The 18,149-nt window shown below is 53.8% G+C and overlaps 1 protein-coding gene across 1 annotated transcript in view; it reads right to left on the bottom strand.

Moving 5' to 3' along the window:
- Window positions 1-2,270: 2,270 nt before the first annotated feature.
- The window catches only part of LOC116955179 (uncharacterized), an 83,850-nt gene continuing 67,971 nt past the window's right edge, over window positions 2,271-18,149 (bottom strand). The window contains exons 16-21 of the mRNA XM_076052890.1: window positions 17,280-17,326; window positions 13,843-13,944; window positions 11,471-11,572; window positions 11,225-11,363; window positions 7,907-10,067; window positions 2,271-4,525 (exon numbers count right to left, since the gene is read on the bottom strand). Coding sequence (XP_075909005.1) covers window positions 4,411-4,525; window positions 7,907-10,067; window positions 11,225-11,363; window positions 11,471-11,572; window positions 13,843-13,944; window positions 17,280-17,326 — 2,666 coding nt within the window. The 3' untranslated portion in view covers window positions 2,271-4,410. The remainder of the gene's footprint in view (window positions 4,526-7,906; window positions 10,068-11,224; window positions 11,364-11,470; window positions 11,573-13,842; window positions 13,945-17,279; window positions 17,327-18,149) is intronic.

Here is an 18,149-nt window from a genome sequence, read left to right as displayed (position 1 = left end):
GGGCTCGGGGTGAACCCCATCGTGCCCCCCCCCTCTTTAATTCAGAGCCGGGGCCATCCATAACGTGGAGGTTGCTGGGCACGGGGCGAACCCCACCGCGTGCCCCCCGCCCAGACGAATGACTCGCATCTGATAGCGAAACGTCCAAGCCCAGGGCCTGCCCCAACCCCCCCCCCCCCCCCCCCAAATGCTGTTCGCCTTTTGGCGCCCTCTGGTCTAACGCTGTTTGAGACGAGGCCCTAAAGCAGAGGGTGGGGAACCTTTTTCCTGCCAAGGGCCAGTCTGGATATTTACGTAACATCATTCGCGGGCCATACAAAATGATCAACTTGAAAATGAGCCCGTTGCATTTGGTCAAACATTGAATGAACTCGCCCGTAATGCGATGGGCTGGAACCGCTTCTCTTTGGCGAGGCGTGGCGATGATGTTAGCTGGTATTGATGTTAGCTGGCTATTGGCGATGTTGTCGCTACTCGCAACTGCTTTTCCAGGTTTGCTTTTAGATTTGTTGAATTTCGAGTCCCACCTGCGGTTGCCTCGGCAGGGACAGAGACCCAAATGATTTCGCGGGCCGGAACGTTTCCCACTCCTGATCTAAAAGAAACTTGTCCTCTGGTGTGGACCAATTCCGTTTCAAAGACAATGCATCATATACCTAGCAGAACATGTTTGAATTTTGATTTAAAGCTTTCGTGACTGCAGGGATTCATATTCTTGGTTATTTTGGTAAAGTCACGTAGAAGGGGAACAATAAAATAATAAAAATATAAAACAATAAAATTCTCAATATAAACCAAAATTCTCAATATTGTGAGAATTTAACTGTGAGAATTTAAATTTTGATTTAAAGCTTTCGTGACTGCAGTAATTCATATTCTTACGGTAAAGTCACATTGAAGGGAAACAATAAAATAATAAAATGTATATAAAACAATAAAAATTCTCACGACGTTTCGACCATAACGCAAACGGTCGTCATCAGGTGTGTCGGTTTGTGTTATGGTCGAAACGTCGTGAGAATTTTTATTGTTTTATATATATTTTATTATTTTGTCGTGAGAATTTTTATTGTTTTATATATATTTTATTGTTTCATTGTTTCCCTTCAACGTGACTTTACCGAAAGAGCTAAGAATGTGAGAATTTTATTGTTTTATATTTTATTTTATTGTTTTATATTTTATTATTTTATATTTTTATTATTTTTTTGTTTCCATTCTTCGTGACTTTACCAAAAGAACCAAGTGCATGTTTGAATTGTGTGCACGTTCACCGCGAGTACGCGTGCTCAATGCAGACGTGTGATTCCTTGCACAAAGGTTTCAGTTTGGTGTTTTAACGTCTTCGGGGCCGTCCATAAATGACGTCACGCGATTTTTGACCCCCCCCCCCCCTCGTCACACGGCGTCACAAAAAGTCAGACCCTCCCCCCTCAAATATGACGTCACAAAGCTCTGCCCCGCCCCCCCCCCCCCCAAAAAACACGCTTCATATCGCTTTAAACTATTGTCACATTGTAGTGCGTATTTAATGTGGCGCTGCACTCTCATTAAAAAGTCTATTTAATTAAGTAGAACGTGTTGTCTATATTTATTTAAAGTTGCGCATTTTGATGTGACGTCACATTTCTAACCCCCCCCCCCCATCGTCACACATCGTCACAAATGTCTGACTCCCCCCCCCCCCCCTAGGTGCGTGACGTCATTTATGGACGGACTCTTAACGTGGGGGGGGGGGGGTGTCCCCCTTTCCTTGCCAACTTTCCCCACCGCTGCCCTGTCCTGCTCCACCACCTCCTCCTCTTCTGCCTTCCGCGTCATCTCGCACCTTCCACTCGCATCACTGTCGTGTCGTCTCTCCAAAACACACGAAACTTTTACACTTATACTACTGACTTACACGGTACAACAAAGACAAAGATCCCCCATATAGCCTGTAACAGACTGTAGGGGCAAGTGCTGTTAGCGAGCACCTATGAAGGCCGGAACGGTACACGAGGGGGTGGGTGGCCAGCACCACGCCCGACCGCCTTTGTCTCCCCTGCAGTGATGTTTACTACACACCGCACCAGGTACTCATTTGAGGCTGAGTCGACCTAGGGGAGGCCCGGGACCGGTTCAGATAATCGTCACTGGTGTTGGCCGTGAGCGGGAATCGAACCCGGGTCGCCAGGTTCATAGCGCAGCGTAGCGCTAACCGCAACACTACCGCACACGCGCGCACACACACAGATCAAAACCACGTTGGCAACATTCATCGCTTCAACGAGAAAGTTTAAATGGTACTCAATTTATTTAATGAAACGTTCCTATATTTACACGCACCAGAGTCGATCAACTTTGCTTGCCAATAATTTGGCTATATTCGTCGCTAGCACGTAATAAAATCAGCTTAGCATCATCGTCAGCATCGTTATTATCGTCGTCGGCACGCATTGAGTCAACGTGAAACGCACGAACGACTAAATCCGTGCCAGCTTGGGCCAACAACAACAACAACAAACGTGAAGTTTCGTGTTTTTTTCTGTTGTAAAAAAAAATATGTTTAAAAAAATATAAAACCCCCATCATGTCTTAACTCTCGTACGGGGGAGAGTACTACTCCTACTACGCGTCGTCAGTTTAACACGTCGGAGTCAGGAGAAAGCTTTGGCGACCAACATTATTTATAAACAAGGTTTTTTTGGTGGGGGGGGGGGGGGTGGAGTTAGATCGCGGTAAATATAATTGTGTCGTTAAAGCCACCGCCACCCGACACAGCCGGTCGGGGTCTGTCACGTAAACAAAACGTGCCGATTAGTTAGATGTAGATGCCACTGGTTCTTCACGTTCTGCAGATATAGATGCCACTGGTTCATCACGTTCTGCAGATGTAGATGCCACTGGTTCTTCACAATCTGTAGATATAGATGACACTGGTTCTTCATGTTGTGCAGGTGTAGATGCCACTGGTTTTTCACGTTCTGCAGATGCCACTGATTCTTCACGTTCTGCAGATGTGAAGAACCAGTGGCATCTACATCTGCACAACATGAAGAACCAGTGGCATCTACATCTACAGAACGTAAAGAACCAGTCACATCTACATCTGAAGAATGTGAAGAACCAGTGGCATCTACATCTGCAGAACGTGAAGAACCAGTGACATCTACATCTGCAGAACGTGAAGAACCAGTGGCATCTACATCTGCAGAACCTGAAGAACCAGTGGCATCTACATCTGCAGAACCTGAAGAACCAGTGGCATCTACATCTGCAGAACGTGAAGAACCAGTGGCATCTACATCTGCAGAACGTGAAGAACCAGTGGCATCTACATCTGCAGAACATGAAGAACCAGTGGTGTCTACATCTGCAGGAGATGATACAACTTTTGAAGCCACTCCCCATGTTTAGTGTACACGCCGTACAACGCGTTTGGAATCGACAGCAGTAAAGTTGGACTTATGAACAAATCGACTTTCAAACAGACTCCTGTAACCTAACTCGTTCATACGCAGAGGAGTCCCTGTATCTTTTGTTTCGGGTCATTACGTAATATTTTACTCATGTTATTTCATAAAAAAAATTAAGGCTGGGCAAACTACCCCGATTAAACTTACCCTAACATTTAAATTCCCACCCCCCCGCCGCCCGTCCTAAAAAAATAACCTTATAGCTGCATTGTTTTTGTTCATGTTCCGGTAGTATGAATCATAGTTTTTTATTCGTGGTATTCAAGAGGGAGAAGTTAATGCGTTCCGGCTGGGGGTGAAGGCCCCTTACCGCCGTCGGTGGTTGCGTGAGCGGGAACAGTCGCAGGACTGCGCCTTTACCCGGTGTCTGGCACGCCTTTGCGAGTGCCGTACGGGGCCCGCGGAAGATCCCCCTCGCGTCCGTACCCGCGCGGCCGCTTTTATGGCGCTGCCGCTGCTAGCGCGCGAGTTAACCTTTAAAACACAAAAAGTAACGCGCGCAAAGCTTATTTAATCGGCGTGGGCGAACACGCTGGCTCAATTTTGTGTTCGCGATATATCGTTTGGTGGGAAATGACGTACGGGATTGGCGAGAGACACACACCCGGGCCCGGGGATTAAACCCAGGGGGCCAAGCCCCCTCCACCCCCCCCCCCGGCCCGAGACGAGACGGCACACGACCGTGAGGTGTCCGTACGAGGACCGATCTCAGAGTCTCATCAACGACAAAAGATCGCCCCCCCCCCCATCCTCAACTCCGTGTCGTGTTGCCTTCGCAGACGGTCGGGGGCAAGTGCCGGTCGGCGAGCACCAGCAGCAGCAGCATTTGGCGTTTGTGGCGGATGGAGGTGGGGGGCCGGGGGGGGGGCGGGGGGGGGGCCGGGGAGCCATCGACTTGTCTCTCTCGGCGTCGAGGGCTCCGGCGTTCATCGCCCCAAGCGTCGCCGGGCCGACTTCACTCGAGCATGGAGTTGAGCTGGCTCGCGAGGTCATCGAACATGCAGCCGATGTCATCCAGAATATCTGCCGGCGTCTTCTGCTGCTGCTGCTCCTGCTCCTCCGCGTCGTACCTGCAAGGGGGAAGCGCGCACGGGCACAGCGTCGTCACCAGCGCAGCGCTGCAGCGGTGAGCCAAGCCGGCGCCTGCCCAGCCGCGAGAGAATAATGAACGTCTGCCGTGCCGTGCCCAGTTCCGTCAATACATAAACACATCATAGAGTCTCGACTCTCCGCGTGCGGTTTATCCGATTTTGCGGATTAACCGCGCTCCTGAGATGTTTACGTGAAATAACGACTCGTGAATTTTCCCTTAAGCCCAAAAATTTACAATCTAACAACAGTTATACAGTAAAACCTTGGATCGTGAGTAACTTGGCCTGCGAGTGTTTCGCAGGACGAGCAAAAAACTTAAATAAATATCAATTTGATAAACGAGCGAGTGTCTTGCAATACGAGTAGTAGTACGTGTACACGCTTTGTCTGACGAGCGTCACATGATCACAACTGATACACGAGTGCTTTGATATACGAGTGCTTTAGATTACAAACACGTTTCCGGAACAAATTATGCTCACAATCCTAAGGTTTTATTGTACATCGTTATTTTTTGGAAATGTTTATTACAAGTCACGTGCTTAAACCGAACAAATATGTTGCTCTGGTTAATCCGAAATCCACGCCATTGGCTCTACACTACAGGAGTTGCCAACAGTGGCGGGGGCGGAGTTTGATTGATGTTGATTGGCTGTCGCTCTGCTGCTGTCTTCCGCTTAGTGGGCCGAGTCTCCTGCTGGGCGGGAGCCAGGAAAGTTTTATTACCACCGAGAATGCGACAGATCGATCGATCGTTAGTATTCGTTCATTAACAAACTACAGTTTCTTAACTTAAAACGTAATTTTGTGGTTTTTGACACAGAGAGCTACAGAAAATTGTTATACTTTTGGATTTTCCGCGATTTCATATTTTCCACGGCTGCCCTCCCCATCATTAGAAACATCCAATGGGATTATTTAGGTTATATTTAAGATTATTTAGATTACTTATTTCAGATTATATGAGGTGATTTAGATTATTTGAGATCATTTGAGATGATTTTAATTATTTATTTTGAGATTTAGATTTATTTGAGATCATTTAGATTATTTATTTGAGATTATTTAGATTATATATTTTTGAGATGATTTATATAATTTATTTGAGAGTATTTGAGATTATTTAGATTATTTGAGATTATTTGAGATTATATGGATGATTTATTTGAGATTATTTATTTGAGATTATTTAAATTATTTGTAATTATTTAGATTATATATTTGAGATTATTTAGATTATTTGAGAGTATTTGAGATTATATATATATTTTTTATTTGAGATTGTATGGATTATCTATTTGAGATTATTTATTTGAGATTATTTAGATTATTTGAGATTATTTCGATTATTTATTTGAGATGATTTCGATTATTTATTTGAGATTATTTCGATTATTTATTTGAGATTATTAACATTATTTATTTAAGATGATTTGATGTTATATGGATTATTTATTTGAGATTATTTAGATTATATATTTGAGATTATATGGATTATTTATTTGAGATTATTTGAGATTATTTTGTTGCTATAAAGGTCCAAACGATGAGCTACTTTGTTGAGGTATCATTTGTGGCCGGGTCCCTTGAGAAAAAACCAAGTTAACGCCTCAGCGGGGCTTTGCCTGGTAGGTTGGGGATGGTTTAGTGTTGTTTGTGTGTTTGTGTTTGTGTGTTTGTGTGTTTGTGTGTTTGTGTGTTTGTGTTTGCGTGTTTGCGTGTTTGCGTGTTTGTGTTTGCGTGTTTGCGTGTTTGTGTGTTTGCGTGTTTGTGTGTTTGTGTGTTTGTGTTTGCGTGTTTGTGTTTGTGTGTTTGTGTGTTTGCGTGATTTGTTCAGCTCTCTTGCACTTTGCACTCCGCTGTCGTGTTTCTGTTTGTTTCTGTTTATTGTTGTGACGTTCTTACTCCGTGCCCACTGCTGGACATCTGTGATAAAGAGCTTTAGAGACACTCGGATTCCTCCCGCAGTGTGAATCAATATTCTGATTCAATAGCGCGGATAATCAAGACTGTCCTGCATATACACGCCAATATAAATACAGTCAAACCTCTCTTAACCACGCTAATTGGTTCCACGAAACGGGCCGTGAAGTGATTTGGTTGCTAAGTGAGCATAGCAGATACCACGTTACAGGCCTAATACGCCCCCTTTTACACCCAAAAAAGTACTTGAAAACGATGGATATTAACACGTACAGACACTAACAACACGATAAACACATGGTGTTAAAACAAACACGATTAGTCAATGCGTTAATTAATTATTTACTGTACCTACAACAGCCCGTCGTTCACAGGGGAATGGTCGGTAAGCGAACACATTGGGCTCTATGGAGGCACTACACCACTATGCACTACACTACACACTACTATACTACACACTACACTATACACTACACTACTATACACTACACTATACACTACACTATACACTACACTATACACTACTATACACTACTATACAATACACTACGATACACTACACTATACACTACACTACTATACACTACACTAGTATACAATACACTACTATGCACTACACTATACACTACACTATACACCACTATACACTACACTACTATACACCCGAGTCCATCGCGAAAGCTTCCCTCTGGTCGACACCGCAAGGGAAAGAGACCACGGGGGGGAGGGGGGGGGCAGGCCAAAGACCGCCTGGCGACGGCACTGTCTTGGGGTGAAGCGGAGAAAGCTGCTCAAGACCGGCCGGCATGGCGTGGGTTTGTTGTGGCCGTGTGCTCCACAGGGAGCGAGGAGGAGTAAGTAAGTGAGCGCCCCCCCCCCCCCACAAACCCGGCACCTCGGATTGGCACGGTTGGCTACGTACGGTGCGGACAGAAGTTCGACACGCATAAATGCTGCACACGACTGTACCGTGCACGATCCACGTTCAACATCCGTACGTGTAACGCGTTGTCATTTATGTGCATTCGTTAATCGCCACCCCCACCAACTTCGGCTCAAGAAGTGCTCGCAAGTGATGCCATCACGTCTACCCCTCTGTTTAAGGAGCGAAACAGGAGGATTTCTCCACAAATCTCGCTGTCCGCCTGATGGAGCTGGTTGTAATTTCTGGCGAAATGTCATGCGCTCAGATTGTAAATGTTGTGGCTTTGCTCTCCAACACACCGGTGTTGCTGTACTGGTAACGAATCGGCCACGTTCCGTTTACGTGACAAACTTTACTAATTGGCTGCGCCGGGGTGGTGGCCGTTTTAACGACACATCTCTCTGTTTACGTGATCTAACCCCAAAAAACGTCTACCATGGGTGTGACGCGTACCCAACTGCCGTCGCTCCGTGACTCCCCCACACACAACGGAGCGGCGGCTTCATCTCACCTCACGACCTTTCCACTCGGGGACTCGGCCTCTGGCCCCACGCAGCCGGGAGCCAACGGGAAGCCCATGTAGGTCCTCGCGGCGGGCGCCCCGCCGCCGTTGCCGCGCTGAGGTTTCGCCGAGGCCGGCGGCGGAGGAGGCAACCCGCGGCACGGATTCAGCTCGCCGGCGTCTGACGGACGCAGCGAGGCCTGGCGCTTGACCGACGGCCGCGCCCGCGTCCCCGACCGCTCGTCGGCCCCGGCGACGTCCCCGGCACCGCCGAACGGGAACGCCCGCCCCGCCGCCTCTTGACCGGCCGCCGGGCGCCGCAGCGCCGACCGCTCGCTCGAGCGGCCGCTCCAGCGGTCCTCCATCCGGCTCGTCGGCGCGCCCGACTCCGCCCCGCTAAGGCGCGGCGCGGGAGGGGCGACGCTACGGCGGCTGCCGCCGCCGCCGCCAAACGCGACGACCGCCGCCCTGCGGTCGACCGGCGGGCGGAGGAAACCCGGCCCGCTTTTGGCGACGATTTTCTCCGGCCCGGCTAGCGGAGCCTCTCGCTTCGACTGCCCGGGAGGCGGCGACGGCAAAGGCTCGCCGGCCGAGAGGGAGCCGGTTCCGTCCCGCCCTCCGTTCCACCGGATCACTTGCGTGGGCACCCCCCCGGTCGCGCCGTGCGATCTGGCGGCGGAGGGAGAGCGCGAGCTCGTCGCGCGGTCGTCGACGCCGGACCCGCCGGCCCTTGCGGGGCCCGGGAGGCCGTCGAGGGCCGCCCCGGCTTCCTCCGACACGGAGGGCCGACGCTTGGCGACGCCGAGGGTTCTGCCGCAGTCGCCCGGGGTCACGGCGCTGCCGTCGCTCGGGCTGACAACCATCCTGCCGTTCGGATAAACGACGCTCACATTCGGGCTGGCAGTTCTGCCTGTCGGATTACCAGCGGTGGCGCTTGGGTTGTTTACCGCCAATTCGCTCGGCCTCTTCTGTGATTGCTGCCGCCAGAGCTGCGGCTGCTGCTGCTGCGGCTGCTGCGGCTGCAGCTGCGGCTGCTGCTGCGGCTGCCGATCTGGCGCGACGAGCGCCGCTCCGCCGAGCGACGCGGCGAAGGTCGACCTCTCCAGCAGAGCGGCGAGGCGTCGCACGTTTGCCGGCGCGTCCCCGTCCCCGCCGCCATCGCTCCTGCTCGACGCTTCTCCCCCTCCGACCGACCGACCGCTGTTGCTGCTGGCGATGCTGCTGCTGCTGCTGCCGCCGATGCCGCTGCTGCTGCCGCCGCTGCTGTAGCCGCCGCCGCTGACGGAAGCGGAGCGCTTGGGGGGCGGTGGCGGGGGTCCCTTCCTCTTCTGCCGCGTGGCGAACGAGTTGCTCCGCGCGAGGCCTCCGTCCGCGGGCGGCGGCGGCGACGCCGCGCTGGCGCGCGAACGCAGCGACGCGCTTCTCGCGAATCCCCCAAAGCCGCCGGCGCCGGCGCCGCTCTGCTCCGGCGGCGAGTCAGGCCGAAGGCGAGCCTCCGGTGGAAATTTCGGCGGCAAGGGAACGGCGGCGGCGGTGGCGGCGGCGGCGGCACGTTGCCTTCCGACCGCCGACAGCGCCCGCTGAAAGTCCTCGGAGACCTTGAGCGGGAACGGGGGAGCGGCGGGGGGAGCGGTCGGAGTAGCGGGACGGGGAGCGGCGGGGTGAGCGGCGGGGTGAGCGGCGAGGTGAGCGGCGGGGTTAGCGGTCGGAGTAGCGGGACGGGGAGTGGCGGGGTGAGCGGCGGGGTGAGCGGCGAGGTGAGCGGCGGGGTGAGCGGCGGGGTGAGCGGTCGGAGTAGCGGGACGGGGAGTGGCGGGGTGAGCGGCGGGGTGAGCGGCGAGGTGAGCGGCGGGGTGAGCGGCGGGGTTAGCGGTCGGAGTAGCGGGAGGGGGAGCGGCGGGCCGCATCGGCGGGAACACGAACGCCGCCGCCGCCGTCTGCTGCTGCTGCTGCTGGCGCGAGCCGCGCCGCCCCAGCTGGTGAAACGGCGCCGGGCTGCCCTCGTCGGCGAAGTCAGATGCGTTGCTGAGGCCGCTGTCGCTGCCGGGGCCGCTGCTGAAGAGGGCGGCGGTGCCGCCGGGCAGGCGAGGGGTGCTCTGGGCCTGCGCCGCCTCGCGCTTCTGCAGCGCCTTGAGCCTCTTGCCGGCCAAGAGGAGCCGCTTTTGGTGACCTGGAGGAAGTTGGGGGCGAGGGGGGGTCGGGAGGGGGGGTCGGGAGGGGGGGTCGGGAGGGGGGGTCGGGAGGGGGGGTCGGGAGGGGTGTCAGTAGGGGGTCACGCGTTGCGAATGCTGCCCCTAGACGGGACAGCGCGGCATAGGCGGTTGTAAGAGTGACCGGTTGTGAGCACGGTTGTAGGCGTGCGCCGATGCTGCTGGAGGAAACTACGGAGGATGAGGAGCGCTACAGCGGTCGTCCCTCTGTTGGAAGCCAGCGGTGGACATTCCACATTACTGTGGTAGGAGCTGGTTCCCGTCCGCAAGACGAACAGCCTCACTCGCGCCTCTCAACGTGCATCGGCGGAGCGGCCACGGCAACGCCGAGCTACCGACCTCGGCGACCTTGGTTTAATTCCCCGGCCGCGGTTTTAACAGCGGCGACGCGGTGGTAAATGAAACGGTCCTGGCTCTCGCGTAGGTCGACTCAGCTTTAAATTAGTTTTCTCGGTGCGGTGGTGGTGAACGTCGCCGCTGGGGACGCGGGCGTCTGCGTGTTGTACCGGCCACACGCCAACCCTCGGTGTGCCAATGCCGGCCCTAACAGACCTTGCACGACTGCGGTGTTTATCGAATGTCTGTCGTTGTGACGTTCTGATCCCGTGACCCCCGACTTCTTCCTCTTATTCTTCTTTCGTATGGCATCGTGAAAAGCAAGCTTTTTTTTTCCCCCCTTAATGATCGTCATAAATGAGTCGCTTCGTGGCAAATGGCGGCTGTTGTTGCTGTTGTGTAAGTGTGCGTACATTGTGTGTGTGTGTGGAGAATTAGGAGACTCGTGAAGGGCGCAGTGGGATGCAGTCGCCCTCCAACAACAGCGGAGGGCAGAGGAGCGATGCTCAGAACGCAGCGAAATGGCACAGTAGGGGGCGCTGGTGGTGCATCGGCCGGTCATCTCAGTCAGCCAACCCATGGCACCTACTATAACGCCCCGTGACCTCCTATCAGCAGAGAGCCTTCGACACTTGACGTGGCCTCATGGTGCACCTGGCCTGGCACAGGCGCCGTGGTGATGTCACCGCCTGTTGTTGTTGTTGTGTAGAATGACATCTGTGCATATAGTCCGCGTGCATGTGTTCGTGTTCTTGCGAGCGCGCGAGTGAGAGCCAATTACCTAGTTTAGTGATTCCTATCTCCTGCAAGTCTTCCAGCGTTATCTCGGAGATAAAATCCACCTTGTCGTAGCCATTGTCAGCCAGGATGGCGTGGTAGTGCCCGAGTCCTATTTGAGACAGCCATTCGCGCAGCGTAGCCTGCGGAACACATGCGCGCGCACGATTAAAATGCGTTACTGAGTGCACATTTGGCGCTCTCGTTCTTGCATGGGGTGGGTGGGAGGGGGACAGTGCCCTCGGCCGACCGGTTTGGTGGTCGGCAGCTCGTCCGCCACGGCAAGCCTCGAGATTTCCAAGCCGACGATCTTCCTGTGACCCGGCTTGGTGATCCCCACGGCCGCTACGTCCTGCCGCACACGGGGGGGGGGGCGGGGGGCAGGGAGGAGACGCTCGTCACACGCGCTGGCTTGGCGTGACCCTTGAACCTCTCTCCGTCTCTCTCTCCTCCGTCTCTCTCTCCGTCTCTCCGTGTCTCTCTCTCCGTCTCTCTCTCCTCCGTCTCTCTCTCTCCTCCGTCTCTCTCTCCGTCTCTCCGTGTCTCTCTCTCCGTCTCTCCGTGTCTCTCTCTCCGTCTCTCTCTCCTCCGCCGTCTCTCCGTGTCTCTCTCTCCGTCTCTCCTCCGTCTCTCTCCTCCGTCTCTCTCTCTCCGTCTCTCCGTCTCTCTCTGTGTGCCTCCGTCTCTCTCTCCGTCTCTCCGTGTCTCTCTCTCCGTCTCTCTCTCCTCCGTATGTCTCTCCGTCTCTCTCTCCGTCTCTCTCCTCCGTCTCTCTCTCCGTCTCTCCGTGTCTCTCTCTCCGTCTCTCTCCGTCTCTCTCTCCGTCTCTCCGTATGTCTCTCCGTGTCTCTCTCTCCGTCTCTCTCTCCGGCTCTCTCCTCTGTATGTCTCTCCGTCTTTCTCTCCTCCGTCTCTCTCTCCGTCTCTCTCTCCGGGACGCTGGCACGACGGTCGGTAGGTCGGCGTGATCCGGACGTCGCTGTTGGACTCCGGTTCCCGACGGCACGCAGGTTACCGTTAAACTCGCGCCAGCGACTGCTCTGCGTCCCGAACCCAGAGGCCGGCACGAGAGACTGCCCGGGGGAGTTGGAAGCATTTTAAACAGGGCCCCCGCGTTAATACAAATAATTATTCTTTATCTCCATTCTATTATCTCTGACATCAATACAAAAAATATTGGGGTCTCTCAAGGTAGTGTTGGGGGAGGGTGGTAATCCCCCCCCACCACTGCCCCCAACCCCCCCATCGTTACCCCCCCCACCACCACCACTGCCTCCCTCCCCCGCTGCCCCCTCCCCCACCACCACTGCCCCCCGCCCCTCTCCTCCCCTCCAAGATATCTGGCCAGCAGTGGCGAGAGCAAGCAGCACTTGCCGGGCTGCGCCTCTACCCTTAACCCGCGCAGGCTGCGGTTGAAGGCAGAGACGAACTCGTCGTCTGTGGTTCTTCTTCTTCATTTCTCGCTCACGAAAGGTGCAGGGACTCCTCTCCTGACGAACTTTACTCCCGTCGATTCCAAACGCGTTGTACGGCGTGTACACTATAATATCCTGCAGATGTAGATGCCACTGGTTCTTCACGTTCTGCAGATGTAGATGCCACTGGTTCTTCACGTTCTGCAGATGTAGATGCTACTGGTTCTTCACGTTCTGCAGATGTAGACGTCACTGGTTCTTCACGTTCTGTAGATGTAGATGTCACTGGTTCATGTTCTACAGATGTAGATGCCACTGGTTCTTCACGTTCTGTAGATGTAGATGCCACTGGTTCTTCACGTTCTTCAGATGTAGATGCCACTGGTTCTTCACGTTCTACAGATGTAGATGACACTGGTTCTTCATGTGCTGCAGATGTAGATGCCACTGGTTCTTCACGTTCTACAGATGTAGATGACACTGGTTCTTCATGTGCTGCAGATGTAGATGCCACTGGTTCTTCACGTTCTGCAGATGTAGATGACACTGCTTCTTCACGTTCTGTAGATGTAGATGCCACTGGTTCTTCACGTTCTACAGATGTAGATGTCACTGGTTCTTCACGTTCTGTACATGTAGATGTCACTGGTTCTTCACGTGCTGCAGATGTAGATGCCACTGGTTCTTCACGTTCTGCAGATGTAGATGCCACTGGTTCTTCACATTCCGCAGATGTAGATGCCACTGGTTCTTCACTTTCTGCAGATGTAGACACCACTGGTTCTTCACGTTCTGCAGATGTAGATGCCAATGGTTCTTCACGTTCTACAGATGTGGATGCCACTGGTTCTTCAAGTTCTGCAGATGTAGATGCCACTGGTTCTTCACGTTCTGCAGATGTAGATGCCAATGGTTCTTCACGTTCTACAGATGTGGATGCCACTGGTTCTTCAAGTTCTGCAGATGTAGATGCCACTGGTTCTTCACGTCCTGCAGCTGTAGACGCCACCGCCGCCGTCTATTGCACGGCGGTTGAACTTACGACTCTCGGTCCGACCAGCTGCAACTGGACATACGGTGTACAGGTTTGTTCGTATCTCTGAAAGTTCGTAAGTCGAATGTCCCTAAGTAGAGGAGTCCCTGTAATCGGATTACTGCCCCCCTCCCCCCGTGGCTGACAGCTGACCTGGACGCGGAGAGCGATTACCTGGGGGGTCATGTGGCTCATCGTGAAGAGGTCATATCCGGCAGATGTGAAGCAGGGCGTGTATTGCTGCAGGTCAAAGCCCGTGAGCCACTTGTAGACAGCCTGGAAGCACGCGAGCGAGAGAGACATATGGACGACGGTAGGATGTGTGCGCATTGCGTTGGCCACCCACCACCTCGTGTGCCGTGCCGGGTCTTCCCGAAGTGTTACTCGCTACTAGCAGCGCTTGCTCCTACGGTCCGTCCAGGCTATACGGCGGTCTTGGTTTGTGTATACTGTGTCTACGTGAATATTGTGTACATGTGTATCGGTGGAGATTGTGTATATGTGGGGAGCAGTAGTGTAGGCGGTGAGCGCTGTGCTGCGCTACGAAACCGACGACCCGAGTTCGATTCCCGCTTACGGCCAAGACCGGTGACGATTATCTGAACCGTTTTCTGGGCCTCCCCTAGGTCGATTCAGCCTCAAAGAGTACCTGGTGCGATGTGTAGTAAACATCGCCACTGGGGGAGGGACAGAGAAGCGGCTGGGCATGGTGCTGGCCACCCACCCCCCTCGTGTACCACAGTGCCGGCCTTCATAGGTGCTGCTCGCCAACAGCACTTGCCCCAACAGTCTGTTCAGGCAACACGGGGGGGTCTTTGTCTTTGTGGGTGCGTGGCGGGCGTGGTGGCGGGCCACCCACGGCCTCGTGTGCCACAGTGCCGCCCTCCTCGCCCCTGCATCTCGCGGAAGGCCATGGGAGCGGCCCGCAGGTCGTTTTGGGAACTTGGGGGCACGGCGTCGCGGCCGACCTCGTTATGAACGACGCCGCGGGGGATTCTTTCAACGTTTCGCGGTGAAGCGAAGCGTGGCGGAGTGCGCGTCATGGTCGTCTGTCGCGCCGCAGTGTTAACCGGGGCGGCCGGAAGGATTCCGATCGAGCGGCCACAGTCTCAGGCGAGAAGTGGCGGGGCCGTGTCACCAACCCAACCCGCTGAGCAAAGACAAAGATCCCACCCCCGTGTAGCCTGTAACAGGCTGTTGGGGCAAGTGCAGTTAGCGAGTAGCAGCGCCTAAGAAGGGGAGACACTGCACACGAGGGGGGGTGGGTGGTGTGGCCAGCACCATGCACGGCCGCCTTTGTCTCCCCAGGGCTGATGTATTACGCACTGCAGCGTGTACTCAACAACAACCGCCATTCGCCACTAAGTGGCGGTGACGTCACCACGACGCTTGTGCCAGGCCATGTGCACCTTGGGGCCACGTGAAGTGTCGAACGCCCGCTGGCAGGAGGTCACGGGGCAGACCCACAAGGTGCCACGGGTCGACTGACTGAGATGACTGAGATGACTGGCTGATGCACCACCTGTGCCCCCCTACTGTGCCAACTTGCTGTGCTTTAGCCACCCGGCGCTCCGCTCGTTGTTGTGAGCGTCGCTTCTCCGCCATCCGTTGTTGTTGGAGGGCGACTGCCTCCAACTGCCCAGTAGCGTCCTTCACGAGCCTCCTCCATAGAGGCCGATCTTGACACCGCTGGTACCAGTCATCGGCATGTCCACCCAGCTCCACATCCTCTTTGTACCACATCACTCCATCTCTTTTCTAGCCCATGCCGCGCCCGTTTAGCCCCCTCGATCCGGCCGAACAAAAGCTGTTTTGGCATGCGGTGGCTGGGCATGCGGGCTACATGACCCAGCCAACGCAGCCTTGCCTGCCAGAGGAGCTCACCGATGGGACCCTGCCCAGATCTTTCAAGGATTTGTGAGCTCCTCACACAATCCAGCCTGGTTAAACCCAGGATGGATCTTAGGCAGGCCAGCCTAAATGTTTCTAACCAGCGGAGATGCTCCATTAAGGGGGTCCACGTTTCGCAAGCGTAGAGAACGGAGGGAATGACCGTGGCCGAGAAGACCTGAAGGTTAGTGCGGAGTGACAAACCAGGTAGCTTCCACACAGTGTTACACAACCGATGAAAAGATATTGCCGCACGACTGATTCGGAGTGAGACCTCTGCTGTTAAACTGGAGCCGGTCATAAGCACACTGCCCAGGTATGGGAAACTCTCGACTCTCTCCACAACTGCCCCATCACCGATTGGGAGTTGTGGGGGTGGAGTGTCCGATGGTACAAAATACCCAGGCAGGTGCTTAGTTTTGGTGGGGCTGATGGTAAGGCCCCATCTCTTAGTGGCACGCTCCAGTCTCAGCAGCAGCATCTCCAACTCCTCCTCTGAATGAGCAGCTATTACCAAATCATCGGCATACATAACGTGGTTGAGCAATAGGGAGCCATTCCTTGACCGCACCCGGGCATCGATCAGCCTCCCATTATATCTGTACCAAATGGAGATTCCCCCGGTACAGCTATTGAAGGCTTCACGAACTACAGTGAGGGAAAAAAGTATTTGATCCCCTGCTGATTTTGTACGTTTGCCCACTGACAAAGAAATGATCAGTCTATAATTTTAATGGTAGGTTTATTTGAACAGTGAGAGACAGAATAACAACAAAAAAATCCAGAAAAACGCATGTCAAAAATGTTATAAATTGATTTGCATTTTAATGAGGGAAATACGTATTTGATCCCCTCTCTAATCATTTATTTGTCAGTGGGCAAACGTACAAAATCAGCAGGGGACCAAATACTTTTTTCCCTCACTGTATGTGGTCAAAATAGATGTTAAATAATGTGGGAGCCAGAGGACATCCCTGTCGCACCCCAAGGTGTACAGGGAATGGCTCTGACTCCCGGCCATGTAGTTTTACCCGGGCCCGCTCACCATCATGAAGGTCCTTAATGATCGTGAGCAGGGGGTCAGGGACTCCAAAAGCACGAAGAACAACCCAGAGCCCAGGCCTACTGATGGTATCATAGGCCTTGACCAGGTCAATAAAGCAGAGATGTAGGTCTTGTTGGAATTCTCTACACCTCTGCTGTAGCAGACGGACAGAAAATATGGCATCTGTGCAGGACTGCTCATTCCTGAAACCGCATTGGGGCTCCGCAAGCCTCTCCTCATCGTGCCTGGCAAGGCAATGTTGAATAATCCTTGCCAGGACCTTTCCCGCCACACTGAGTGAGATGCCCCTGTAGTTGTTACAGTCTGTGCGGTCCCCCTTCTTAAAGAGGTGGACCACCAGGGCATCCTTCCAATCCTGCGGAACCCGTCCAGTGGTCCAGACTTGTTATGATGTCATATAGGGCAGTCTGTGCACAAACGCCACCCTCCCTCAGCATTTCGTTTGGGAGATCATCTCTGCCCGGTGCCTTTCCTGGTCTCAGACTCCGGATCGCCTTCAGTTCTTCCTCAACAGATGGCACCTCAGCCAGCCACTCACAGGGGGTGACTTCTTCCAATATTTGAGGCACCGCAGCCTCAGCATATACACACACATATACACACACACATATACACACATATACACACACACACACAGATTCATCTTGAATGGTACCTGGTCAGCCTCGTTCAGGTGTTTGGCGGACGACGACGCGTCTCTCACTGTGAACACACACCAGACACACACCAGACAGCCGTGATGTAGCAAGCACACACTGGGACACAGTTGTGTATCGTTCACACACAGAGACAAAGATCCCCCGTGTAGACTCCCACAGGCTGTTTGGGCAAAGTGCTGTTAGCGAGTAGTAACTGCGAAGGCTGGCACGGCACACGAGGGGGTGGGTGGTCTGCCCTCCACCCAACCACCTTTGTCTCCCCAGTGCTGATATTTACAACTGCACCAGGTGCTCATTTAAGGTCGAGTTAACCTAGAGGCGATTCAGGACCGGTTTAGGTGTCCGTCACTGATGTTGGCCGTGAGTGGGAATCAAACTCAGGTGACCGGGTTCCTAGGATGGTGTGGCTAGCACCACGCCTAGCCGCCTTCGTCTCGACCACGCTGATGTTTACACGCAGAAGCAGGTACTCATTTAAGGCTGAGTCGACCTAGGGGAGGCTCAGGACCCGTTCAGATATCAAGTGTGTAGCGCAGTGCGCTGACACAAGGACAAAGATTCCCCGTATAGTCCTAACAGACTGTTGGGGCAAGTGCTGTTAGCGAGCATCTATGAAGGCCGGTACGGCACACGAGGGGGTGGGTGGCCAGCACCACGCCCGGCCGCCTTTGTCTCCCCAGTGGCGATGTTTACACACCGTACCGGGGACTCATTTAAGGCTGAGTCGACCTAGGGGAGGCCCATGACCGGTTCAGATAATCGCCACTGGTGTTGGCCGTGAGCGGGACTCGAACTCGGGTCGCCGGGTTCGTAGCACAGCGTAGCGCTACCCGCTACTTCACTACCGCTCCCCACGTTAACACACA

This window comes from Petromyzon marinus, chromosome 58, assembly GCF_048934315.1.
Source record: "Petromyzon marinus isolate PM22_M1 ecotype Great Lakes invasive population chromosome 58, UKy_Petmar_22M1.pri1.0, whole genome shotgun sequence".
Lineage (NCBI taxonomy): Eukaryota > Metazoa > Chordata > Hyperoartia > Petromyzontiformes > Petromyzontidae > Petromyzon > Petromyzon marinus.
Note: the sequence above shows the minus strand (reverse complement) of the source record. Positions and strands in the feature narration are given on the sequence as shown.